General features: G+C 43.9%; 1 protein-coding gene across 1 annotated transcript; it reads right to left on the reverse strand.

The window, feature by feature from the left end:
- Window positions 1-9,485: 9,485 nt before the first annotated feature.
- Window positions 9,486-27,108, reverse strand: washc3 (WASH complex subunit 3). The gene is made up of 7 exons (XM_072267405.1): window positions 27,019-27,108; window positions 26,765-26,863; window positions 24,293-24,358; window positions 23,165-23,272; window positions 20,293-20,406; window positions 17,545-17,609; window positions 9,486-10,266 (listed from the first exon to the last, which is right to left on the reverse strand). Exons 1-7 carry the CDS (start codon window positions 27,067-27,069, stop codon window positions 10,185-10,187), a joined length of 585 nt encoding a protein of 194 aa, XP_072123506.1. The 5' UTR covers window positions 27,070-27,108; the 3' UTR covers window positions 9,486-10,184.

The following is a 27,108-nucleotide window of genomic DNA, read 5'->3' on the forward strand; positions in this document are numbered from 1 at the left end:
GACTGTAAAAAACTTACCACTGACATCCCCCCGCCCCCATACTCTCCTCCAATCACCTCAAAAATATGTCCCCTCTATGCCTGTTCACTCTATGCCTCTTATCATCTGGAATACCTCTCACGTCATCTGCCATTCTCGTTTGCTCCAAAGAGAGAAGTCCTGGCTTGCTCAGCTGTTCAATTAATGATTCCTGTTGTACCTGCCTCGGCCACTTCTTCTGGCAGACTGTTCCAAAAGAAATGATTACTCCCTGCTCTGTGTAGTGGATGGTCTCACAGGCAGCTCAGCCTGTGGGTTGTGGGCACAGTGCCAGCACCCAATTCAGCCATCTGACTTGGCGGTATGGGAATGTTGGTAAAGGAAAACAAGGCAGCCACTGCAAGTATAGCAAGCTGGGTACAGGGTGAGGATGAAGGCCTTGGAAGAAAGGAAAGAGGGAAGGAGCACCAGAGGGAGGTGATGGGCGGGCAAGGAGATGAGGTGAGAGAGGGAAAAGGGGATGGGGAATGGTGAAGGGGAGGGTACCATTACCAGAAGTTTGAGAAATCAATGTTCATGCCATCAGGTTGGAGGCTACCCAGATGGACTATAACGTCTTCCTCCTTCACCATTCCCCATCCCCTTTTCCCTCTCTTACTTTGTCTCCTTGCCTACACATCGCCTCCTTCTGGTGCTCTTCCCTCCTTTTTTTTCCTTCCATGACTTGCTGTCCTGTCCTATCAGACTACCCCTTCTCCAGCCCTGTATCTCTTTCACCAATCAACTTCCCAGTTCTTTACTTCACCCCTCCTCTCCTGGTATCACCCATCACCTGCTGTTTCACCCTCCCCTCTCTCCAACTTTTAACTCTGCTCCTCATCTTTTTTTTCTCCAGTCCCGCTGAAGGGTCTCGGCCCAAAATGTCGACTGGCCTGCTGAGTTCCTCCAGCATTTTGTGTGTGTAGCTCCGATTTCCAACATCTGCAAATTTTCTCGTTCCCGCTCACGGGCTGCTTGTCCCACTCCCATCAGGGAGAGAGCTACGTAGGATCCATGCCAGGACCACCAGACTCAAAAACAGTTACTTTCCCCAAGCAGTAAGGCTGATCAACACCTCCACCCACTAACCCACCCCTCCACACCCCCAGCCACCACTTTATCATTACCTTCAGTCACCTTGTGTACAGACACTCCTGTGCCTAGCGTCACTTTATGGACATACAGTCAATCTATGTATATAAACTATTTTATGTATTTATATTTATTGTGTTTTTGTGCTGCATCGGATTGGGAGTAATAATTATTTTTGTTCCCATTTATTAATGACATTACTAATCTTCAACCTGATAGCAATTTTTATGCCTTTGCACTTGCTTCTGCTGAACACAACAAGTTTCATAGCATATATTGAATTGAATTGACTTTATTACTTACAACCTTCAAATACATGAGGAGTAAAAATCTTTACATTACATCTCCATCTAAATGTGCGATGTGCAAATTATAGTAATTCATAATAAATAGTATGTACAACAGGATAGTCAATATAACATAGAAATACAGTTGTGTCAACGAGTTAAGCAGTTTGATGGCCTGGTGGAAGAAGCTGTCCCGGAGCCTGTTGGTCCTGGCTTTTATGCTGCGGTACCTTTTCTCAGATGGTAGCAGCTGGGATAGATTGTGGTTGGGGTGACTTGGGTCCCCAATGATCCTTCCGGCCCTTTTTACACACCCGACTTTGTAAATGTCCTCAATAGCAGGAAGATCACATCTGCAGATGCGTCGGGCTGTCCGCACCACTCTCTGCAGAGTCCTGCAGTTGAGGGAAGTACAGTTCCCATACCAGACATTAGTGCAGCCGGTCAGGATGCTCTCAATTGTGCCCCTGTAGAAAGTTCTTAGAATCTGGGGCCCCATACCAAACTTCCTCAACTGTCTGAGGTGAAAGGTGTTGTGCCTTTTTCACCGCACGGCTGTTATGTACAGACCACGTGAGAACTTCGGTGATGTTTATGCCGAGGAACTTAAAGCTGTTCACCATCTCAACCCCAGATCCATTGATGTCAATAGGGGTTAGTCATAGTCATAGTCATAGTCATACTTTATTGATCCCGAGGGAAATTGGGTTTCGTTACAATTGCACCAACCAAGAATAGAGTATAAATATAGCAATATAAAACCATAAATAATTAAATAATAATATGTAAATTATGCCAGGAAATAAGTCCAGGACCAGCCTATTGGCTCAGGGTGTCTGATCTTCCAAGGGAGGAGTTGTAAAGTTTGATGGCCACAGGCAGGAATGACTTCCTATGACGCTCTGTGTTGCATCCCGGTGGAATGAGTCTCTGGCTGAATGTACTCCTGTGCCCAACCAGTACATTGTGTAGTGGATGAGAGACATTGTCCAAGATGGTATGCAACTTGGACAGCATCCTCTTTTCAGACACCACTGTCAGAGAGTCCAGTTCCATCCCCACAACATCACTGGCCTTACGAATGAGTTTGTTGATTCTGTTGGTGTCTGCTACACTCAGCCTGCTGCCCCCAGCCTGCTGCCCCAGCACACAACAGCAAACATGATCGCACTGGCCACCACAGACTCGTAGAACATCCTCAGCATCGTCCGGCAGATGTTAAAGGACCGTCTTCATTCCTCCTGTTTTCCACAGCCAGTTCCTTTGTTTGATGGTGGTATTAAATCTGACACTGTGTCCCACAGCCATATTCCGTGTGCCTTCACCTGTCACGTCACCATCATCCATGGACTTAAACAGCCCTCCTAGATTAGACAGAAGTTCATTTGGGCCTTGTCTGTTTCACTCAGTGGTCCTGATGTGATCTTCTCTACAATGGTGAAACCACATTGCAGATCACCTGAACTCTCCCTGAGCAGCCATCTGGAGCTTCTGGGCAAAAGTTATTTTAAGTCTCCTTCTTCTCACACACTGACTTTTTGGCCTTTTCCATGCAGAGTCCAAACACCCTGTATTCACTAGGGTTCTTACAACCCAATGGAATGAACAACAATTTTTTTAATGTCAGATGTCCTCCAACGCGTCCATCTGGGTGTGTCCCCTTTTCATACACCTTTCTTGTAGACTTAGCCAGTTCCATCATGGGCTTCCCAAGATTACATTAGGTTAGATTATTAGATTAGATTATGAGGACACTCAGTCCTCATTTATTGTCATTTAGAAATGCATGCATTAAAAAATGATACAGCGTTCCTCCAGAATGATATCACAAGAAAACACAGGACAAACGAAGACTAAAACTGACAAAACCACATAATTATAACTTATAGTTACAGCAGTGCAAAGCAATACCATAATTTGATAAAGAGCAGACCATGGGCACAGTAAAAAAAAGTCTCAAAGTCCTGATAGCCTCATCATCTCGCGCAGATGGTAGAAGGGAGAAACTCTCCCTGCCAAGAACCTCCAAGCGCCGCCAACTTGCCGATGCAGCACCATTGGAAGCACCCGACCACAGCGGACTCTGAGTCCGTCCGAAAACTTCGAGCCTCCGACACAGCCTCTCCAAGCACCATCCTCTGCCGAGCACTTTGACCCCCACCCCGGCCGCTGAGCAACAAGCAAAGCCGAGGACCCAGGGCCTTCCCCTCCGGAGATTCTGGACTGCACAGTAGCAGCAGCAGCGAAGCAGGCATTTCAGAAGTTTCACCAGATGTTCCTCTGTGCTCTCACGTCCGTCTCTATCAAATCAGGATTGAGCACGGCACCCTACTTGACAAATAACAGACATCACCACCGGAGTGGCAGCTGCGAGCTGCGTCGCACCGCCATCTTCTCCTCCCGCCAGATCACGAACATCTTCAAGAGATGGTGCAACAAGAAAGAGGCATCCATCTTAACTTTGTGATTCACCGATGTAGGCACCAAAATCTACCCAAACAGCAACACTTAACAGATGGTTTGAATGCAAAACAAAGACACTTTTCTGTTCCTCTTCCCAAAGTGAGTAACCTTACTGTTTCTCCCCAGGTTAGGTATGCCTAACGTGGACAGCCCAAACATACCAACGAGCGTTTGGGAGACGAGTGGATGAATTTTCTGACCACTGCAGGGCTACAGACATCCCCTATCTGAGGGGAACAGGGCACTTCTGTGTACAACCCTCCCTACCTTTGAAGACATCTTCAAGAAATGGTGCCTCAGGAAGGTGACATTCATCACTAAGGACCCCTATCTCCCAGGATATACTCTCTTCTCAAGGAAGAGGTACAGGAGCCTGAAAACCCACACTCAATAGTTTATTCCCCTCTACCATCAGATTTCTCAACAATCCCTGAACCTATGAACTCCTTGCTATTTCTCTTTTGCACTTTTTAAATATTTTATTGTAAGTTATGGTAATTGTACAGCACCCACACCAAGGTGAAGCCGTACCAGAGCTATGATCTGTCCATTCTCTTCTATGGGTCAGAATGGTGGCACATGACAGAGAGTGACCTTCCCAGGCTGTCATCATTCCACACCACAAACCTCCAGATCCTTCGTGTTTTCTGGTCAAGAAAGATCTCCAGTCATGCCCTACTCCTTCAGTGTCATTTAGAGGAAATGGCCGCAATAATCATGAGGACACGTTGGAAATGGATTGGGCACATGATGTGAAGAGAGGTGAACTCCACCATTAGGACAGCACTTCATTGGACCCCTGAAGGGGCAGAGGAAACACAAAAGACCAAAGACAACTTGGCACTGTACCACAGAGTCAGAAATGAGGACAGTGAACCATACCTTGGGTACAATAGAGAAGACGGCCAAGGACAGACAGAGATGGAGGACCTTCATTGCTGCCCTAAATGCCAGTGATGTAATGAGCAGTGATTTTTGTTTGGCACTGTACTGCTGCCACAAAACAACACGAGTGATAATAAACCTGGTTCTGATTCATCCCCACCTAACTCCAGCTACCAACATCTTCCTCCTTGGTTCACCTATCAGCCACCAGACTCTGTCCCATCCCGTCCTCATACTCCTGGACAATCTATTCTCTTTCAATCCTGACGCAGGTTCTCGACCCGACACACCAACATACACCTTCTACCTCCACAGATGCTGCACAACTTGCTGAGTTCTTCCAGCATTCTGTTTGTTTTTTGAGGAACAGAACATTCAACACCTCATGTTCTGTCTGGATAGCCTCCAACCTGATGGCATGAACATCAATCTCTCCAACGTCAGGCAATTCTCCCCCTCCCCTTCCTTCTTCTTCACTTCCCCTCTCTGGCCCCTTTCTGTGCTGTAGTGTTCTATGTCCCTATGACTCTTAAAATATTTGGAAAGGGGGGAAAAGCAGGTTTTTGTCATCATACAAGTAACAAATTGCATGATGCATATGGTAATATTAAATCTGATTCTGATTCAACAAATCACATTAAAATCTGAGAGCTGTTGGGAGCTGGGATGTGTAAGAGAGCCATGTCAGCATTGTTAAAATTAAACCTATTCAGCCCAAAGCTTCCTGGCATTTAACTTCATCTCTGGGCACTTCGTGTTCCCTGTATAATGAGATACTGAGAACATAAAGATTTTATTTTCAGTAACATACTAAATCTGAATTAGAATCAGGTTTATTATTACTGGTATGTGACATGAAATTTGTTAACTTAGCAGCAGCAGTTCAATGCAATACATAATATAGAAGAAGAGGAAAATAATAAAAATAAATAAATCAATTACAGTATACATGTGTTGAATAATCGTGCAAAAACAGATATAATGTATATTTAAAAAGTGAGGTAGTGTTCAAGGTTTCAATGTCCATTTAGGAATCAGATGGCAGAGGGGAAGAAGCTGTTCCTGAATCACTGAGTGTGTGCCTTCAGGCTTCTGTACCTCCTACCTGATGGTAACAGTGAGAAAAGGACATGCCCTCGGTGCTGGAGATCCTTAATAATGGATGCTGCCTTTCTGAGACACTGCTCCCTGAAGATGTCCTGGGTACTTTGTAGGCTAGTGCCCAAGATGGAACTGACTAGATTTACAAACTTCTGCAGCTTCGTTCGGTCCTGTGCGGTAGCCTCTCCATACCAGACAGTGATGCAGTGTCACTATGGGGGGCGGGGAACAGACCCAAATGCAAGACACAGACACTGAAGTACAAGGAACAGGACTTGACTAGAGTAGGGACGTGACAGGATTCAGGCAAGGAGCTGGGACAAGAATGCAGAGTTGGGCTAGGGAAAGCGGGACCAGGACTAGGAACCATGGACTAGGAGACAATGCTTGGACTCCAAGCCCAAGACTGGACAAGGACCCAGAACCTGGGTCTTGCCTCAGGCTCAGACCCCGGAACCAGGCAAGGACATGACATGGCTTCAGGACAGGACGTGGCTGGGATCTAGAGTCTTGAGCTTGGCTTGGGGTCTTGGGTCTTGAGCTTGGCTGCAGGCTGGGGTCTTGGGTCTTGAACTTGACTTGGGATCCTCGAGGCTTGGGATCTTGGGTCTTGAGCTTGGCTTGGGATCCTTGAGGCTTGGGGTCTTGGGTCTTAAGCTTGGCTGCAGGCTGGGGTCTTGGGAGTTGAGCTTGGCTTGGGATCCTCGAGGCTTGGGTTCTTGGAGCTTGGCTTGGGTTCTTAGAGCTTGAGCTTGGCTTGGGATCCTTGAGGCTTGGGGTCTTCATCTTGAAATGCAGAGGCTGATAACTCGTAGACTGAAGCTGAGAGACAGACTGGGAACTGAACATCAACATAGAGCCGGGACTTATCCTTCGACAAGCCAGGATTAATCTTTAACACAACACAAACATGAGACAGGTCAGAACATAGACATAGAGTTGGGACTTATCCTACGACAATCTGGGACTCAACTTCATCTCCACACCAAGGTGGGACATGTCTCTCCGTCAGGTAATGGCAGAACGGCTGGACATACCCAACAGAGGCAAGGACAAGACAGGTTCCGCCCCCCCCCCCAGGGCAACGGCAAAACGGCCTGGCTTACCCCACAGAGGCAAGGACAAGAAGAGACAAACACTAAAGAACGACAGACAGTTCCATCTCTGCTCCAGGGAAGCTCCGTGTCTCAGTTCGGCCAGCAACCTCAGCTGGCTACAGAAACAGCCTGATCCCTTCCTAGCTTGGAGTGGCTGGCAGCCTCTCAGCTGGCCCGGGAAACAGCCAAATCCATACCACAAAGACCACTCCAACGAGTGGCAACAAGGCTCCATGAAGCAGTGGTCCTCCAACCAGGCCTAGAGATCACAAATGGTTTCACTAGCCTTCCATCAGCAGGTTGCTCCAAGGGGGACTGACAAGACAATCCAGCAGCCCACACTCAATCCCAAGGCTACATATTTTGCAAGCCCAAAGCTGGGAATCAGGTGCCTTTGATTTAGTCAAACAAGGGACAGCAGGAAGACCCGGAGTCCTGAGTCCATGGACCGGACCGTGAACCGGAATGCAGACTTCATGGACTGGACCATGACATGCAGTCTGTCAGAATGCTGTCCACGGTACATCTATAGAAGTTTTTGAGTGTATTTGTTAACATGCCAAATCTCCTCAAACTCCTAATGAAGTATAGTTTCTGTCTTGCCTTCTTTATAGTTGCATCCATATGTTGGGACCAGGTTAGATCCTCAGAGATCTTGACTCTGAGGAACTTGAAGCTGCTCCCTCTCTCCACTTCTGATCCCTCTATGAGGATTGGTATGTGTTCCTTCATCTTACCCTTCCTGAAGTCCACAATCAGCTCTTTCGTCTTACTGACGTTGAGTGCCAGGTTGTTGCTGCGACACCATTCCACTAGTTGGCATATCTCACTCCTGTTTGCCCTCCTGTCACCATCTGAGATTCTACCAGCAATGACTGTATCATCAGAAAATTTATAGATGGTATTTGAGCTATGCATAGCCACACAGTCATGGGTATAGAGAGAGAAGAGCAGTGGGCTAAGCACACACCCCTGAGGTGCACCAGTGTTGATTGTCAGCGAGGAGGAGATGTTATCACCAATCCGCACAGATTGTGGTCTTCCAGTTAGGAAGTCGAGGATGCAGTTGCAGAGGGAGGTACAGGGGCCCAGTTCTGTAACCTCTCGATCAGGATTGTGGGAATGATGGTGTTAAATGCTGAGCTATAGTTGATGAACTGCATCCTGACGTAGGTGTTTGTGTTGTCCAGGTAGTCTAAAGACATGTGAAGAGCCATTGAGATTGTGTCTGCCGTTGACCTATTCTGGCGATAGGCAAATTGCAGTGGATCCAGGTCCTTGCTGAGGCAGGAGTTCAGTCTAGTCATGACCAACCTCTCAAAGCATTTCATCACTGTCGATGTGAGTGCTACCAGGCGATAGTCATTAAGTTAGCTCACATTTTTCTTCTTAGGCACTGGTATAATTGTTGTCTATTTGAAGCAGGTGGGAACTTCTGACCGTAGCAGTGACAGGTTGAAAATGTCCTTGGATATTCCCACCAGTTGGGTGGCACAAGTTTTCAGAACCTCACCAGGTACTCCATTGATATTACCACAATCTGACCGTTACAGCTCCATGCAGTAAGAAAGAAAAATTTTAAACGTTCAAGACACAAGAGTAATGAACTTATAAAAGTAAAGACAGAAATATCATTTACCTGCAGGGGCACTCAGAGTGAATTGATACCGTACTTGCAGACACAGCGGCAAAATATTTTGACTTATCCTGGAACGTCCCAAGGACCTTGGCAGAACTGCTTGTTATAAAACCACGAAGATCTGATCAAAACCCGGGAATCTGAGCCAATTGGCACTGAGCATTCAAAGTCACTTAAATCACATTTCTGAAGTTTGAGCTGAATAACAACTGAACTTCTTGACCATGTCTGCGTGCTTTCATGCATTGAGTTGCTGCCACATGATTGGCTGATTAGATATTTCCATTAATGTGTTGGCACGTGGCCAAGTGGTTCCCCTTAAACATTTCACCTTTCACCCTTAAGCCTTGACCTCTAGTTGAAGTCCCACTCAACCTCAGTGGAAAAAGCCTGCTTGCATTTACCCCAGCTATACCCTTTGTAATTGATTTGTATCAAATCTGTCCTCAATCTTCTACATTCCAGGGGTGCTCCAGTTTCCTCCCATATTGCAAGGACGAAGAGTTAGTGAGTTGTGGGCACGCAAGTCCCTACCTTAGAACTACCTAGGCTTTACCCATAGCCCTCTATTTTACTAAGCTCCATGTAGCCATCCAGGAGTCTCTTAAAAGACCCTATCGTTTCCACCGCCAGCAGCTCGTCCCACGCACTCACCACTCTGCATAAAAAAACTTACCCCTGACATCCTCTCTGTATCTATTTCCAAACACCTTAAAACTATGCCCTCTCGTGCTAGCCATTTCAGCCCCAGGGATAAAGAGAACTTTTTAAATCTCTCTCCTGAAAAAGGATCTTGGCCCAAAATGATTGATTGACCCGAGTTCCTCCAGTGTTTTGTGTGTGTTAAATCTCCCTTAGCTGCTTTTATTAATGAAGCTGATATCAATAAGTTTAGTCTCAGTCTTTCTCAGGGTAATAAGGTTTTTAATAAAAAGGTTAATACAGCACAGTAGTGTAGCATAACGCTTTACTGCACCAGTGATCAAGGTTCATTTCCCACCATTGTCTGTAAGGAGAATGTACATTTTCCCTGTGACTGCGTGGATTTCCTCCAGGTGCTCTGCTTTCCTCTCACATTCCAAAGACGTACTGGTTAGGGTTACTGAGTTGTGGACACGCTATGTTGGCGCCAGAAGCATGGCGACACTTGTGGGCTGCTCCCAGTGCATCCTTGGACTGTGTTGGTTGTTGACGAACCGCTGCATTTCACTGGACGTTTCAATGTACATGTGCTAAACAAAGGTAGACTTATTACGAGCACAGTTTCCCACACATTTACTCACGAGCGAATACAATGAAAGGGATAAGAGAAACAACATGGCTCCAGGCCCTGAACTGTGCGGAGGAGCAGGCCAAAAGAGTTTCAGAATTACAGAAAAAGTGATGGTAACATAATATACACATGAGAATTAAATAACAGACTGTGACTTGATTTACACTGGCTGAGAGTGTTACAGCTACACAGCCCTATGCCAGTGACACAGCTGTAATCAATAAGAGCACGTTAAGTTTTCAAATATAGGAAAGGAAGTGGCACTAATACAACAAGCACAATCCTTTCCCACTATTCTCCATCAAGTTCAGCATCCACACGCTCAACGTTCAGTCACTGAATGACGACTCGCTGCCAGAACCGTCTCCCTCATCCTCCTTAACTCCATCTGGGACCAAGGCATTTGGGGTCCTGTAGAAAAAGCGAGACATATACAGAACGATTAGAGCGCTCAAACCTCATGCATCATAAGTAGCGCTAACCTGAGACTTGAGATATTAATGTTTGAAGGATATTTCATTTTAAATAGAAATTTGGTTTACAGCAATTTAATAAATACAAAGGAATCTGCAGATGCTGAAAATGCAGAGCAACACACACAAAATGCTGGAAGAACTCAACAGGTCAGGGAGAATCTTTAGACAGGAAAAACTGGACTTCATGAGTCCTGATGAAATGTCTCAACCCAAAATGTTGACTATCTATTCCCCTCTGTAGATGCTGCCTGAGCTGCTGAGTTCCTCCGGTATTTTGTGTGGGTGTTACTCTGTATTTCCAGCATCTTTGATCATAGCAGTTTGTGGATTGGACTCATTTTTAGAGGACTCTGCAGTTCAAGTTAGGACATACATGGTAAATGGTAGGGCATTGAAGAATGCAGTAGAACAGAGGGATCTAGGAATAATAGTGCATAGTTCCCTGAAGGTGGAATCTCATGTGGATAGGGTGGTGAAGAAAGCTTTTGGTATGCCGGCCTTTATAAATCAGAGCATTGAGTATAGGAGTTGGGATGTAATGTTGAAATTGTACAAGGCATTGGTGAGGCCAAATTTGGAGTATTGTGTACAGTTCTGGTCACCAAATTATAGGAAAGATGTCAACAAAATTGAGAGAGTACAGAGCAGATTTACTAGAATGTTACCTGGGTTTCATCACCTAAGTTACAGAGAAAGGTTGAACAAGTTGGGTCTTTATTCTTTGGAGTGTAGAAGGCTGGGGGGGGGGGACTTGATAGAGGTATTTAAAATTACAAGGGGGATAGACAGTTGACGTGGATAGGCTTTTTCCATTGAGAGTAGGGGAGATTCAAACAAGAGGACATGAGTTGAGCGTTAGGGGGAAAAAGTTTAGGGGTAACATGAGGGGGAACTTCTTTACTCAGAGAGTGGTAGCTGTTTGGAACGAGCTTCCAGCAGAAGTGGTAGAGGCAGGTTCGATATTGTCATTTAAAGTAAAATTGGACAGCTATATGGACAGGAAAGGAATAGAGGGTTATAGGCTGAGTACAGGTCGGTGGGACTAGGTGAGAGTAAGCGTTCGGCATGGACTAGAAGGGCCGAGATGGCCTGTTTCTGTGCTGTAATTGTTATATGGTTATATGTGTTTCTGGTTACACCTTTTTTATTGCCATGCGCGGTTTTCATCGGGGCACCTCGACAGGTACTGGTGCTGCAGCCTGCGGTCAGTGAACGACATAGCTCTAAACTGAGCTGAACTACACTGAACATTCCTAGACTGTTTCAAGGACTCTGAGGTTTGATATTTAATATCAAACTGTGCGTTTTGGTGCCAGACTCCCTCACTTTTGGAAACCCCTCCACGTCAAGGACTCACCGAGTACCTCCACTAGTTTAGTTTCTATGTTTGAGCATCAATGTTTCGGTGACTGGGTGAGAATCTCTAATGAGTCATTGAGAAAGGTACTTTGCAACTGAAGAGAAAGCTGGCAAAAGAAGAAAATGTCAGCTGAGACAGGACAGACTTCAGCTCCAACCCATCCACATAAAGCCCAATTTCCCAGTGGCCAACCACTTTAATTCCTATCTCCATTCCCATTCTGACATGTTGGTCCATGGCCTCCTTCCTCTTGTGCCACAACGAGGCCACTTGCAATACCTCATATTTTGTCTAGGCAGCCTCCAACTGATGGCATGAACATCGATTTCTCCTTCCAGTAATCTTTTCCCCTTCACCCTTCTTCTATTTCCCACTCGGACCTTTTACCTCTTATCCTGACCTGCCTATCACCTCCCCAGTGACCCTCCTCCTTCCCTTTCTCCCATGGTCCACTCTCTTCTCCTATCAGATTCCATCTTCTCCAGTCCATTACCTTGCTTCATTTATCACCAATTACCTCCTCCTCCTGCCCCCCACTTTTATTCTGACATCTTCCCTTCCAATCTTGATGAAGGGACTCGGTCTGAGACATCAACTTGTTTATTCATTTCCACAGATGCTGCCTGACTTGCTGAGTTCCTCCAGCATTTTGTGTGTGTTGCTCTGGATTTCAAGCATCTGCAGAATTTCGTGTCAGAAAATGCAGATGCTGGAATCTGGAGCAACACACAATGGAAGAACTCAGTGGGTTGAGTAGTGTTGGTGGGAGGAAAGAAACTTACCGAGGTTTTGGAACTTGTAAAGAAACATAGAAACATAGAAAATAGGTGCAGGAGTAGGCCATTTGGCCCTTCGAGCCTGCACCGCCATTTATTATGATCATGGCTGATCATCCAACCCAGAACCCTGCCCCAGCCCTCCCTCCATACTCCCTGATCCCCGTAGCCACAAGGGCCAAATCTAACTCCCTCTTAAATATAGCCAATGAACTGGCCTCAACTGTTTCCTGTGGCAGAGAATTCCACAGATTCACCACTCTCTGTGTGAAGAAGTTTTTCCTAATCTCGGTCCTAAAAGGCTTCCCTTTATCCTCAAACTGTGACCCCTCGTTCTGGACTTCCCCAACATCGGGAACAATCTTCCTGCATCTAGCCTGTCCAATCCCTTTAGGATTTTATACGTTTCAATCAGATCCCCCCTCAATCTTCTAAATTCCAACGAGTACAAGCCCAGTTCATCCAGTCTTTCTTCATATGAAATTCCTGCCATCCCAGGAATCAATCACTCAGAACAGAATCCACAAGAGTCCACTAGGGGGAACCATTTGTCCATTCACCACACACAGGAAACTAGAATGATGCAGCACACACAACCCAAAGCTGCCAACTCCAGTTCCTTTGCATACCAGTTAGTCTGTACTTTGTCCAGTCTTCTAAATATTTCCTTTGTTTTTATCTAAATTAACTTTGAATGTTTTTAAATATACCTGTTCTTGAGGGAGGTGGTACAGGGGGCTCCACAACCTACAGACTCACTTTTAAGGAGTCTACAACTTGTGCTCTCAGCATTTATTGCTTGATTATTTATTATTATTTTCCTTTTTTCTTGTATCTGCAGTTTGTCTTTTACACATTGTTTCCCCGCCTCTGAAAAGTTCAAGTAAATATATTATCAAAGTACATGTACGTCACCATATAAAATTCCGAGATGCATTTTCTTGTAGACATACTCAATAAGTCCGTAATAGAATAATAACCATAATAGAATCAATGAAAGACTGCACCAACTTGGACATCCAACCAGACTGTAGAAGGCAACAAATGGCAAGCACAAAAAGAAATAATAATCATAAATAAGCACTAAATATGGAGAACATGTGATGAAGAATCCCTGAAAGAGAGTCCATTGATGTAGGAACATTTCATTGATGGGGCAAGTGAAGTTGAGTGATGTTACCCTCTTTAGTTCAAGGGCCTCATGGTTGAGGGTAATAACTGTTCCCAAACCTGGTAGTGTGGATCCTGAGGGTCCTGTACCTTCTTCCCGATGGCAGCAATGAGAAGAGAGCATGTCCTACATGCTGGGGGGCGGTGGGGGGTCACTGTTTCCTGTGACAGCATTTCAAGTAGATGTGCTCCATTGGTGGAAAGGCTTTACCTATGATGGATTGGGTTATCTCCACTAGTTTTTGTAGGATTTTCTATTCAAGAGCATTGCTGTTTCCATACCAGGCTGTGATGCAGCCAGTCAATATGCTCTCCACTACACATCCACAGAAGTTAGTCAAAGTTTTTGATGCCATGCCAAATCTCCACAAAATCACAAGGAAGTAGAGGGGCTGCCGTGCTTTCTTTCTAATTGCACTTACGTGCTGGGCCCAGGACAGATTCTCCAAAATAATAACACTGATAATGTACTTCGATAATAAATTTACTTTGAACTTTTAGCAAACTCCTACAGACATAACACACACGCACACACAAAATGCTGGAGGATCTCAGCATCTACGGAAATGAATAAACAGTCAACCTTTTGGGCCAAGGTGCTCCTTGTAACCAGCTGCATTGTGGTGTGCTGTACCACAATTCTAACACACAGTAATGTAAGGATCTGTCTGTGAGAATTGGTGGACGGGTGGGAGGGAGGGTGGGAAAGTAGCTCGTTTTGATGTTGTTGTTCTCCTGAACATTGTGAGAATGCTATGTTGGTACTGGAATGTATGGCCACACTTGCAGGCTGCCCTCAGCACATCCTTAGGTTTAGAATGCACTGGATTCTGAGATGGGTTGAGGGCTGCCCACCAGTATTCACTTGGAGGAAGATGACCTGGATTGTGTTCATCTGTGGGTACACTAGTGTGTGATGAGAAACTGCTGCAGGCTCGTCCTTGCAGAAATATACTCCAGGATAACATCCATTCGACAGGCTACGACGCTCCGGGGCTTGGGCTAGGTTATTTTGGTAACTATGTTTTTCTACCATAATTCGATGTGCTATCTGTGCCTTGTGCTGTGTGTGACTGTTGGTTCTGTGTTTTGTACCTTGGCCCCTGAGGAACACTGTTTCACTTGGCTGTATTCATGGGTATGGTTCAATGACAAGTAAACAAGTGTGAGGGTGTGTTGGTTGTTAATGCCAATGCCACATTTCACTGTGAAGCAGTAGGCCAGGAGTTAAATACGGCAGCAGACCCAGCTCTCCAAAGGAACAGAAGCAGAAGACAAAGTACTGTACGAGTACCGCACTGTGTGCACTGGAAACTGGCATCACCTCTTCCCATCATCTTGTACCCTGATCTAAGAAAGACTACCCGAGCACAAATACTCAGAATCAGGTTTATTATCACTGACATACGTTGTGAAATTTGTTGTTTTGCAGCAGCAGGACTGCGCAATAGGGCTTTAAACTAAATAGTAGGGGGGGGTGGGTTCAACAGATGGGAGAAGTATGGATAAGTAAAGGTGGATAAAGATTAAAGAATAAGCTAAAGATAAAAAGGAGAAAAGTAAGAGTGGAGTAAAGAAAAGTCTTTTTTCTTTTTCAATCTTTTTATTAGTTTCATAAAACTAACAGAAACATAACAGAACATAACATCACTTTTCATAACAGAAAAGTCAACAGCAAATGAGAAAAAGATTATAAGATTTTGAAAGCACAATGAGGGTCAGGGCACTTTATCTGAATGCCTGTTGTTTTTAAAATAAGGTCAGTGAACTTGTGGCACAGATCCGTACAAAGGGATATGATTTAATGGCCATTACAGAAATGTGGCTGCAGGGTGGAGAGGATTGGGAATTAAATATCCAAGGATATCAAGTAATATGGAAGGATAGGTACGCAGGTAAGGAAGGTGGGGTAGCGCTCTTAATTAAAGATGAGATCAGGATGACAGTGAGAGACAATACAAGATCTAAGGAGCAGAATGTTGAATCCATCTGGGTAGAAATTAGGAATAGTAAAGGGGAAAAAAAAATCACGGGTGGGAGTTGTCTTTCGGCCACTGATTAATAACATTACAGTGGCACAGGCAATAAACAGAAATATCGGAGGCATGTAAGAGTGGAACAACAGTTATCGTGGGGGACTAACTTGCACATAGATTGGGTGAATCAAGTTGGGCAAGGCAGTCCTGAGGAGGACTTCATAGAAAGCATGGTTTTTTAAAACAGCATGTTACTGAACCTACAAGGAAACGTGCCACCTTGGATCTGGTCCTGTGCAATGAGACAGGTAAAATTAGTGATCTTGTAGTTAGGGATCCTCTTGGAAAGAGTGATCACAGTATGATTGAGTTTCTCATACAAATGGAGGGTGCAATAGTTCAATTGAAAACCAGTGTATATCTAAACAATGGAGACTACAATGAGATGAGGGAGGATTTGGCTAGTGTAGACTGGGAACAGGCTATATGGTGAGATGGCTGAGGAAAAGTGGAAGATTTTCAAAGAGATTTTTCATGGTGCTCAACAAAAATATATTCCAGTTAAAAGCAAGGACAGTAAGGGTGGGGAGAGTCAGCCTTGGATAACTAAGGAAATAAAAGAAGGCATCAAACTAAAAGCTCATGCAAACAAAGTCACCAAGACTAGTGTGAAACTGGAAGATTGGGAAAACTTTAAAAAGCAACAAAGAACCACTAAGCGAGCAATAAAGAAAGGGAAGATAGGATATGAAAATAAACTAGCACAAATATAAAAACGGATAGTAAAAGTTTTTATAATTATATAAAGTGGAAAAGGGTGCCTAAGATGAATGTAGGTCCCTTGGAGGATGAGAAGGTGTAATTGATATTGCGTAATGGGGAAATAGCAGAGGCTTTGGAAGACTATTTTGTGTCTGTCTTTACGATGGAGGACACATCTAACATGCCAAAGAGAGATGTTATGGATGCAGTGGGAGTTGAGGACCTCAATACAATAGCTGTCACTAAAGAGGTAGTGTTGAACAAGCTTGTGGGCCTGAAGATAGGCAAGTCCCTGGTCCTGACAGAATGCATTCCAGGGTAATGAAAGAAATGGCAGAGGTTATAGTAGAGGCTTTAGTGATAATTTATCAAGATTCTCTGGAACCTGCGCAGGTCCTGGTGGATTGGAAGACGGCAAATATCATGCCACTGTTCAAAATAAGGATGTAGGCAAAAGGCAGGTGACTACAGGCCAGTTAGTTTAACATCTGTAGTTGGGAAAATGCTTGAAGCTATCATTAAAGAAGAAATAGTGAGGCATCTAGAAAGAAATAGATCCATCAGGCAGATGCAGCAAATGCAAGTCCTGTTTGACAAACTTGTGTTTGTAGGTTCTTACATAATACATTTAAAAAAGTATATGTTACAATAAGCAGCGCCTCAAGCTAGAGGGCCCTAAATTTAAACTAAGCTATGCGAATGAGGCAGCATAGCAACTAGCATGACGTTATTACAGCGTGGGGCGCAGGAGTTCCATTCTGACATCATCTGTAAGCAGTATGTACATCCTCCCCATGGAATGCATTGGTTTCCTCTGGGAGCTCCGCTTTCCTCGCAGTCGAAAGACTGTATAGTAGGATAATTGGTCATTGTAAATCGTCCTGTGACTAAGTCAGGGTTAAATCGGGGAATCCTGGGCAGCGAGGCTCAAAAGACCATAAGGATTTATTCCATGATGTATATCTAAATAGAACTTGTTGTTCTGTGGCAGCAGGAGAGTTCAAGACATTAAAATTACTACAACTTACAATTAAAATAAATAGCATCCCAAGCTGGAGGACCTGAAATTTAAACTAACCCATAAGGATGAGACAGCTGAGACCCACATAACTACTTAGCAGCCACAAAAAACTAAGAAAAATATCTAGCAGTAGTTAATAAAAACTCACTCCAATAGATCTGGGTTGAGTCCTTCAGAAATCATCTTGTTCCTTATTGCCATTACAGGAACACCCTGAAAAAGAGAATACGAAGTCCTCAGTTACCATAAGACATAGGAGCAGAAGTTGGCCATTTCGTCCATTGAGTATGCTCCGGCATTCCATCTTGGTTGATTTATTATCTCTCTTCACCCCCATTCTCCTGCCTTCTCCCTATAACCTTTGACACCCTTACTAATCAAGAACCTATCAGCCTCCACTTCAAATATACTCAATGACTTTGCTTCCACAGCTGTCTATAGCAATGAATTCCATGATTTACCACCCTCTGGCAGAAAAAAACCTTCATCGTGCTGAATTTCTTAGAGGCTGGGGATGAATATCAACAGGAAATTAAAAATTCTAATTGTCAAGAATGCAAATCCTCAAATTTTGAAATAGTAATTCTCTCTCCTGCTAATCTATAGAGGGTGGGGATTAAAAAAACGCACATCAGTTCTTCACTTTTATTATATTATTTGTTTTGTACTATTTTTAAACTATTTAATATATATATACTTACTGTAATTGATTTACTATTCTTTCCATATTATCATGTATTGCATTGTACTACAGCTGCTAAGTTAACAAATTTCACGACACACACCGGTGATAATGTGATTCTGATTCAACAAGGCTTTTTGATGCACCTTACAAGCCTCAGATCTCCACCACAAGGCCAGGTGGTGTGTGGAAACTGCTCCGTCTGAAGGTAACCTTCAAAGTCCCACATCACGCACAATTGGAAGTATGGGATTGTTCCTTGATGCCCAGCGCTTTTTTGTTTTTAAGTAAACACAGGGTGGTGTGGCTGGAACTCGTTGCCAGGGCAGATAGAAGAAGCAGACACAGAAGCGTTTAAAAGGTATTTCTACAGGTATGTGTACAGGCACGGATAAGAGCAATCAACCATAAAAGAGCAAAGCCCCTTCGGCCCTCAAAGTTGTGCCGACCCTTTAAATCATTCCAAGATGAATTTAACCCTTCCCTCCCATAGCACTTCATTTTTTTCTTTCATCTATGTGCCACTGTAAGAGTCTCTTAAATGTCCCTGATGTACATGCCTCAACCACCAATGACCACGTGTAGGTAAATGGTCAGCACAGACATGAATGGCCGAGGGTTCCTGCCATCATTGCTGGATGTAAACTACTTGCACTCTTCCCGAACACTTCACCACACTATACATCAATGGTTCACCAAGCAGCACAGTTTTCAAGTTTTGGATGGGTAGTAAATGCATTGATTTCTCCATCTTTTGGTAATTTCTCCTCCCTCCACCTTCTCTCTTTTCCAATCCCCATTCTGGTTCCCTCTCACCCCTTCTCCACATCTGTCCATCACTTCCCTCTCATTCCTCTCCTTCCCTTTCTACCATGTTCCACTGTCCTGTTCAATCATTTTCCTCTCCCTTTAGCTCTTTACTGCTTCCAATCACCTCCCATCTTTTTACTTCACCCCGCCCCCCCGCCATACCATCTACCTTCCCACGTCACTTGGTCTCACCTATCACCTGCCAGCTTGTACTCCTTCCTTTTCCCATACTTTTCATTACTGGCTTCTCCCCACTTCCTGATAAAGAGTCTCGACTTGAAATGTTGTTTCGTTTATTCCCCTCCATAGATGCTGCCTGATTTGCTGAGTTCTTCCAGCATTCTGTGTAAGGTACAAAGGGAAAAGGGGTGCAGTTTAGGGGTGGGTGTTTGAGATAACCAAGAGTCAATGAGAAAGGAAATAGTGGAGCTGAAAAGTAGGCACTTTTGGAGGGGTGGAGGGTATGGGGCCAGCTGGGTTCTAAAATGCAGAGGGCAAATTAGTGGGTTGGGAATACAGGGGTAAAAGGGGTCTGTCACACTGGGGTGAGAGAGGCAGAGGGTATGGGAGGCTGTATTGAAAGCAGGAAGGTGTTTGAGTAGTGAATATGGAGAGGACAGGTTAGAGGCAGAAGCCACGGATTCGGTTGAGGCTAGAGTTACAGCAACTGTCTGTGGCAATTTAAATAAGAAATTGTATGCCTTTGAAAACTTTTACAATCTCGATAGACCCATGCACTTTATGAGCTTCCAGCACAGTAGTATAAACATCATAACAACCTGGGCACTTCAAGCTCTGTCAATAGGCATCAGGATAGGATGGTAATCAAAGTTTACTTATTATTTTGAAGATTTTTTAAAATTAGCTTAATGTGTCACATGTACATTGACACTGTGAAATGTGCCTGTGTTGTCAACAACCAACACAGTAAACCCGCACATCTTTGGAATACGCGGTCACAGGGAGAATGTACAAACTCTTCACAGACAGTGTCAGGAATTAAATCCTGAATTTACAGCTACTGTGATGTTGGGCAAGGGATAAATGTTGCTCAGCACATCAGCAGAACTTTGTCCTTCAAACAATGCATAGATTGTTTCACAATCATCTCGGCTGGCGGGAGCTCTAATCAATCTCTCATCTGACAAAAGGTCAGTGCTCCCTTCGTGCTACACATATAGGATTGAGAAGGGTTGTGAAAATAACACAAACCCCTCAACTGGGGAGGAAGGGTATATAACAGACACACAAAATGCTGGAGGAAATAGCAAGTCAGGCAGCATCCACAGAGGGGAATAAACGGTCAACATTCTGAACCGAAGCCCCTCATCAGGGTACGTAATGACTGGGCCACAGCTGACATCCTACGACAGAGTCATGACAGAGAAACAGAAATTCACACACCACTTGCACCATTTTCAGGTATCGTGCGTATCGAGGGTCTTTCGCTACAGTAATAGCATTTTCTGTCGGTGAATCTGCTTTAACTTGAGCTGAAGATTCCACATTTTTTTGGACCTGAAAGATAAATACAACTGCAATTAAAGATGTAACAAATGCATTAAATTCTTAAATATTTGATGCTCAGGTTCAAATCTATTAGGGATCCCAATGCAAAACAGAGATAATAATGAGTCAAATCATCTCATAATAAGAAATCCCACATTCAAGGGGAAATTATACCAGGGGAGGATTTAATAATTTTGTAACAAGTATACCTTAGGGTCATCTCACACCAACTTTTAGATGTGGTCCTTGAGCCTGGTGGTACATCGAGTGTTTACTGAGCTCTGGGTAAACACACTCTGTGCACATGCACATTTACACACACAAACATTGCCTTGTCTTTCTGCTGCTGTCCTTGCGTTGAGTGTGCACACTTCAACATCTCCCCCCAGTATATCCTTATAACCGGTTTGGCTTTATGGAGCCTTCCCCGCCATACACTTTGGAACATTCCATTTCTTTAGCAATGGGGATGTGTACATGTTGTTTGTAAACTATTTAAGATAGGTATTTCTGTTTATTTTGTAAAATGATTCTAACTACATTGTGGGGTGCATCATATTCTGATTTATGTGCTGTCTTAAGTTAACTTTGTGGATCATTATGGATGGTATGTCCTGGTGCCTAAAGAAACAGGGCGGATCGCTCTTAGAGACAGAGACATAGCTGCAAGTAGTTCACATTGGAGAAAATAGTATGAAGCTATTGTTGTGCTTTCTGGTAGGTAGTTTTTTGTAAATATTGACAGTTTTCCTTTCGCTAATGTCAGTGATTTTTGTAAGATTGATTTTTGATGCACCTAATAAACACCCTTGCACTAAAGTGCTAAGCAACTCCAGGCATCTTTCTTTTGCGGTAACAGACATGCTTTCAGGCTTTGTATCTCCTGCCTGACAGGAGCAAGAAGAATGTCCAGGATGGCCAGGATCTCTAAGCCAGCACTTTACCAAGAGGTGTAGACGAAGTTACACTGACAAGGATACAGCCGTTGTAAAATGTGCCCAATTTATTCCACTCAACCTCCCTCTCTCTCCAGCCAAAGGAAGTATTCCTTTGTAAGAATTTTCTGGAATTCCCTTCCAAGATTTTCTTTTGCATCTTCTTCCATCCCTCTTTCCGATTAAGATAGTCTAAATCAGAATTGGATGTCAAGTCCAAGATATCGTTGGTCATGAGGTGTCGAGGATTAGGGGTAATAGACTGGAAAATGGAGTCAGTCGGAATAATCAGAATCAGGTTCAACATCACTGGAGTACGTTATGAAATTCATTGTTGCTTGTTCAATCAGCCAGGAGCTAGTTATTTAAATATTTACAGATACAACATGAAATAAGCCCTTCTAGCTCTTTGAGCCATGCCACCAGCCCCAGCCTAATCACAGGACAATTTACAATGACCAATTAATCTACTACATAACCATATAACAATTACAGCATGGAACCAGGCCATCTCAACCCTTCTAGTCCGTGCCAAACTCTTACTCTCTCCCGGTCTCACCGGCCTGCACTCAGCCCATAACCCTCCATTCCTTTCCTGTCCATATAGCTATCTAATTTTACTTTAAATGACAATATCAAACCTGCCACAACCACTTCTGCTGGAAGCTCATTCCACACAGTTACCACCCTCTGAGTAAAGAAGTTCCCCCTCATGTTACCCCTAAACTTTTGCCCTTTAACTCTCAACTCATGTCCCCTTGTTTGAATCTCCCCCACTCTCAATGGAAAAAGCCTATCCACGTCAACTCTATCTATCCTTCTCATAATTTTTAAATACCTCTATCAAGTCCCCCCTCAACTTTCTATGCTCTAAAGAATAAAGACCCAACTTGTTCAACCTTTCTCTGTAACTTAGGAGATAAAACTCAGGTAACACTCTAGTAAATCTTCTCTGTACTCTCTCAAATTTGTTGACATCTTTCCTATAATTCGGTGACCAGAACTGTACACAATACTCCAAATACATCAAATAACCATATGTCTTTGGACTGCGGGAGGAAACCGGAGCACCTGAAGGGAAGGCACACATTCCACGGGGACAACATACAAACTTCTTACAGAGGACGCGGGAATTGAACGCTGAACTCCAACACTCCAAGCTGTAATAGCATTGCACTAACCGCTACGTTACGGTGGCACCCACAAATCTGAATGGTCTGTATTTCCTCTGAACTTTTATGGTCAGCGTGCTCCTTCATTTTATCCAAAGTATGGTCAATATCTTACCTCTGTTGAACTCCGCCATGGATGGTCCTGGACCCAGCCGCAAAGGGAAGGTTGGGCATGGGGTTAGTAACCCCGTTCCATAAAAAAACAGCGCTACAGAAGCTCCAAAGTCCTCATTCCTAGGAGAGGAAGGATCTTCAAAAATGGGCTACACTGGCGTCAACTTGAAAGACTGGTCCAGGACAGAGGACTCTGGTGAGCTGCTGTTGGTGGCCTATGATCTAGTAAGGATCATGAGTTTTTAGTTCCAAGTGCTTCTGCCACGTTTTGTCACCCTGCAACCTTATCCTTCAATCTCTTTGAATTGTGGAGGACAGCATGTGTATAAATGTCTCTCTCCAGCAGACTTCATCATGATCATCATGACTCCAGTATTTGCACTATTTTTTAATTGTACATATGATTTTTTTTGTGTTCTATCGCTGAGCAGTAGTGAACCATCTGATTAGCCTGTCAGAGTTCTCCTTGGGAATTAGTTGACTTGATCAGCATTTCTGACCTGGCTATTGTTCACGATTGCACTTAATAAAAAGTAGGTAAGTTACCTCCATTGGGGATGGCTGCTGTTGGTCAGAAGGTGGGCCGTTTGAAACATGCTGACTCTGGCTCGTCGCCTCTACTGTGACATCTTCCAGGCCAGGTATTGACGAAAGCTGCAGTACGCAAACACACAAGTTACAGTAAAATTCCTACTACCCTCACTAGCACCAAAGACACCTTCAAAAGGCAATGACTCAAAAGGGTGACATCCATCATTAAGGACCCCCATCACCCAGGACATGTCCTCTTCTCATTGCTACCATCAGGGAGTTAGTACAGGAGCCTGAAGACAGACACTCAACGTTTCAGGAACAGCTCCTTCCTCTCCACCATCAGAATTCTGAATGGACAATGAACCCATGAACACTACCTCACTATTTTTTCTGTTCTATTTTTGCACTATTTATTTGTTTTTATACATATTTCTTATTGTAAGTTATAGAATTTTTATGTATTGCAATGTATGCTGCCACAAAACAAATTTCACATGTGCCAGTGATATTAAACCTGATTTCTCAGCACAGTTCTGCATCCTATTGATTTCCAGCTGTAACCTCTGACAGCCCTCCACACTATCCACAAAACCCCCAACCTTTGTGTTATCAGCCAACTTACTAACCCACCCTTCCACTTCCTCATCCAGGTCATTTATAAAAATCATAAAGAGTAGGGGTCCCAGAACAGATCCCTGTGGAACACCACTGGTCACCGACCACCATGCAGAATATGAACCTTCTACAACCACCCTTTGCCTCTGTGAGCAAGCCAATTCTGGATCCACAAAGCAATGTCTCCTTGGATCCCAAGCCACCTTACTTTCTGACTGAGCTTCGCATGAGGAACTTTATCAAATGCCTTACTGAATATACACATATATAGTCTATGTGTATAAGCTAATTTTATATATATATACAACCATTCAGCAGTTACTTGTACATTGTGTTTTATAAGATTGCTTTTACATTTATATTTACAGTGGTCCATAAGCTGCATTGGATCTGGAGTAACAATCATTTGTTCTCCTTTACACTCATGTACTGAAAATGACAATAAAAATCTTGAATTTTGAAATGATTTACAATTACCTATGCATCTACCGAGATTCACCCCGGCCAGAGTCAGCCTCAACTCACCTTTGCCTCCAAAATATTAAGTGTAGTTTCAATTTGCTGAATCCGATGGGAAAGTGTAGCCAGTTTCTGAAACGGAGAGGAAAGAAATTTGTGTATCAAGAAACTGGGATACATTCACAGGATATAGGAGGTTTCCTTTACATGTTCAAAGACGGACCAGTATTGATTAACAGCTCGTTAAATTCAGGATTAATAATGATCTCCTAAATCAGAGGGAGTAATGAAGTCAGATGAAGGGTCTCAGCTCGAAACATCAACTGTCTATTCCCGTCCATAGATGCTGCCTGACCTGCTGAGTTCCTCCAGCATTTTGTGTGTCACTTACCACCTCTGTCAAATTAGGAACTTCATAAAGAAACAGAACAGAACCGAATCACAACTCGTATCAATTTTTATCGATGCATCACAGAAAGCATTCTATCCAAATCCATCAAGGCTCGGTATGGTAACTGCTCTGCACATTACGTCAAGCAAATGCAGACCACAGGAACCACCCTCCCCTCCAAGAGCTCTGTCTACACTTCTTGCAGCCACAGTAAAGCAGCCAGTATAATCAAATATCCCACCCACCCCAGACATTCTCTCTTTTCCCATTGATCAAAATTCAAAGTAAATATATTATCAAAGTACATTAATGTCACCATATACAACCCTGAGATTCATTTTCTTGCAGGCATTAACAGTAAATAGAAAGAAACAAAAGCAGATACAAAAGCCTGAAAGCCATGTACCACTAGGCTGAAAGACAGCTTCTGTTCCACTGTGATCAGATTCTTAAATGGATATTGTGTTGTACGATAAAATGGACCCACAATCAACCTTAAGATCATCCACTTATTTACCCGCACTTCGCTTTCTTTTGGGAGCTGTTACATTTTATTCAGCATTCTGTTAACATTTTACCTTTGTCCAGCTCTCTGCACTGTATAATGATCTGATCCGTATGAACTGTTTGCGAGACAATCTTTTCACTGTATCTCAGTACATGTGACATTAATAAACCAATATCAAAAAAACGCAGTACTAATATGTTGTGCTGAACTAATTAAACTGGTAACTTAGCCCAGAAAATGTGCATTCTCCACCTCTATAAGGGCCTTTTAAAAGCCTCCATTGTATTTGGCTCCAGCACCAATGGCGACAGCACATTCTAGGTATCTAATACTCTGTATGTAAAAATCTGCCCCAAACATCCCCTTTGAACTCAACTTCAATGCAAGCCCTCTGGTATTAGATATTTCAACTGCAGGGAAAAATACGGGGTATCTACTCTCATCTATGCCTCTCATAATCTTACAGACCTCTATCAGATCTCTCAACCTCCGTGGCTCCAAAGGAAACAACCCAAGTTTGTCTAACCTCTTGTTATAGCCCATGCCCTCTAACCCAGGTTAGTCTCTTGTCATCTGCACCCTTTCCAAAGCCTCAACATCTTTCTTGTAATGAGGCAGACAAAACTGAATCCAATACTCCAGATGTGGAACATCTAAGAGTTTTATAAGAAGAAACATAACTTCCCGAGCCTTGAACGCAGTGCCTCAACAATAAAGTTTAACATATCATATGCCTTCTTGACCATCGTATCAACCTGCGTACCGTTGTCAGGGAGCTATTGTCTTGGACACCAAGATCCCTCTTCTCATCTACACTGTTCAGTCTTGCCCTTAACAGTGTACAGCCTCCTTGCATTTGACCAACCAAAGTGCAACAGCTCACATTTGGCTAGGTTAAACTGCATACGCCATTCCTCTGTCCATATCTGTAACTGATCTATATCCCGTTGGTAGACTTCTACACTACCCACAACACTACCAATCTTTAATCTTTGTATTGTCTGGAAACTTACTCACCTATCCATCTACATTTTCATCCAGGTCATTTAAATACATCATAAACAGAAGTCCTTTAAAAATCTCTGTGGAATACCACTATTGACAGACTTCCAGCTAGAATAAGCCCATCAGGCACAACCCTCTCTCCTATGGGCAAGCCAATTCTGAATCCAAATGGCCAATTCACCATAGATCCCATGGATCTTAATCTTCTGGAGGAGCCTCCCATGAGGGGCTTTGTTAAACGCCTTACTAAAATCCATGTAGACAACATCCACAGCTCTACCCTCATCAATCACCCTTATCACCGCATCAAAAATCTCCATCAAGTTAGTAAGACACAACTTGCCGTACAAAGCCATGCTGTCTCTGCCCAATTAGAGCATGGTTTTCCAAATGCTCATAAGAATCCTCTCCAGTAACTTCCCTCCCACTCACATGAGACTCACTGGTCTAAGGTTTCCAGAATTATCCCAACTTCCTTCTCGAAGAACATTAGATACTCACAGCTAAAAGAATAAAGTATGATATGAATAAACTATGTAGTGCAGACTATGTAAATTATAAACAAGGTCAGAAAAAATGGAAGTTATCCGTAACGAGAACAGCTCTCTGAAGCAAAGGAGGAAGAGTTTGTTACCTCTTCGCAAACGGTTGAGAACCGATTCAGGAACTGAACAGTGTGGGCAATGAATTGGTTCAGAAATGCCACCGTTCTCTTCTGCTGAATAGCTGGGACCTGCAATGAAGGATCCACCGATTTAATCAAACATCCTATCCAGCACAGCATTCTTGCGTTTGATTTACTATGGGATGGGGAGGGCGGAGGGACGGGGGTAGGGACGGTGACGGCCCGGCGGTGCGCCAGCGCCCCGGTCGATAACGCTCCCTCACCCGGGTCAGGTCGATCCCGGAGCCGACCAGCGGCAGCCCGTCCGCGTCCATTCTCCCCACCGGAAGCGGCGCCGCGCGTGATGGCAACGG

The sequence above is a fragment of the Mobula birostris genome, chromosome 9, assembly GCF_030028105.1.
Source record: "Mobula birostris isolate sMobBir1 chromosome 9, sMobBir1.hap1, whole genome shotgun sequence".
NCBI classification, from domain to species: domain Eukaryota; kingdom Metazoa; phylum Chordata; class Chondrichthyes; order Myliobatiformes; family Myliobatidae; genus Mobula; species Mobula birostris.

Coding starts and splice junctions, on each gene's coding strand:
- washc3 (XM_072267405.1), bottom strand. CDS start 27,069: ATGGACGCGGACGGGCTGCCGCTGGTCGGCTCCGGGATCGACCTGACC. Junction 26,864..27,018: donor CCGGGATCGACCTGACCCGG/GTGAGGGAGCGT, acceptor CCTTCATTGCAG/GTCCCAGCTATTCAGCAGAA. Junction 23,273..24,292: donor TTAATATTTTGGAGGCAAAG/GTGAGTTGAGGC, acceptor TGCGTACTGCAG/CTTTCGTCAATACCTGGCCT.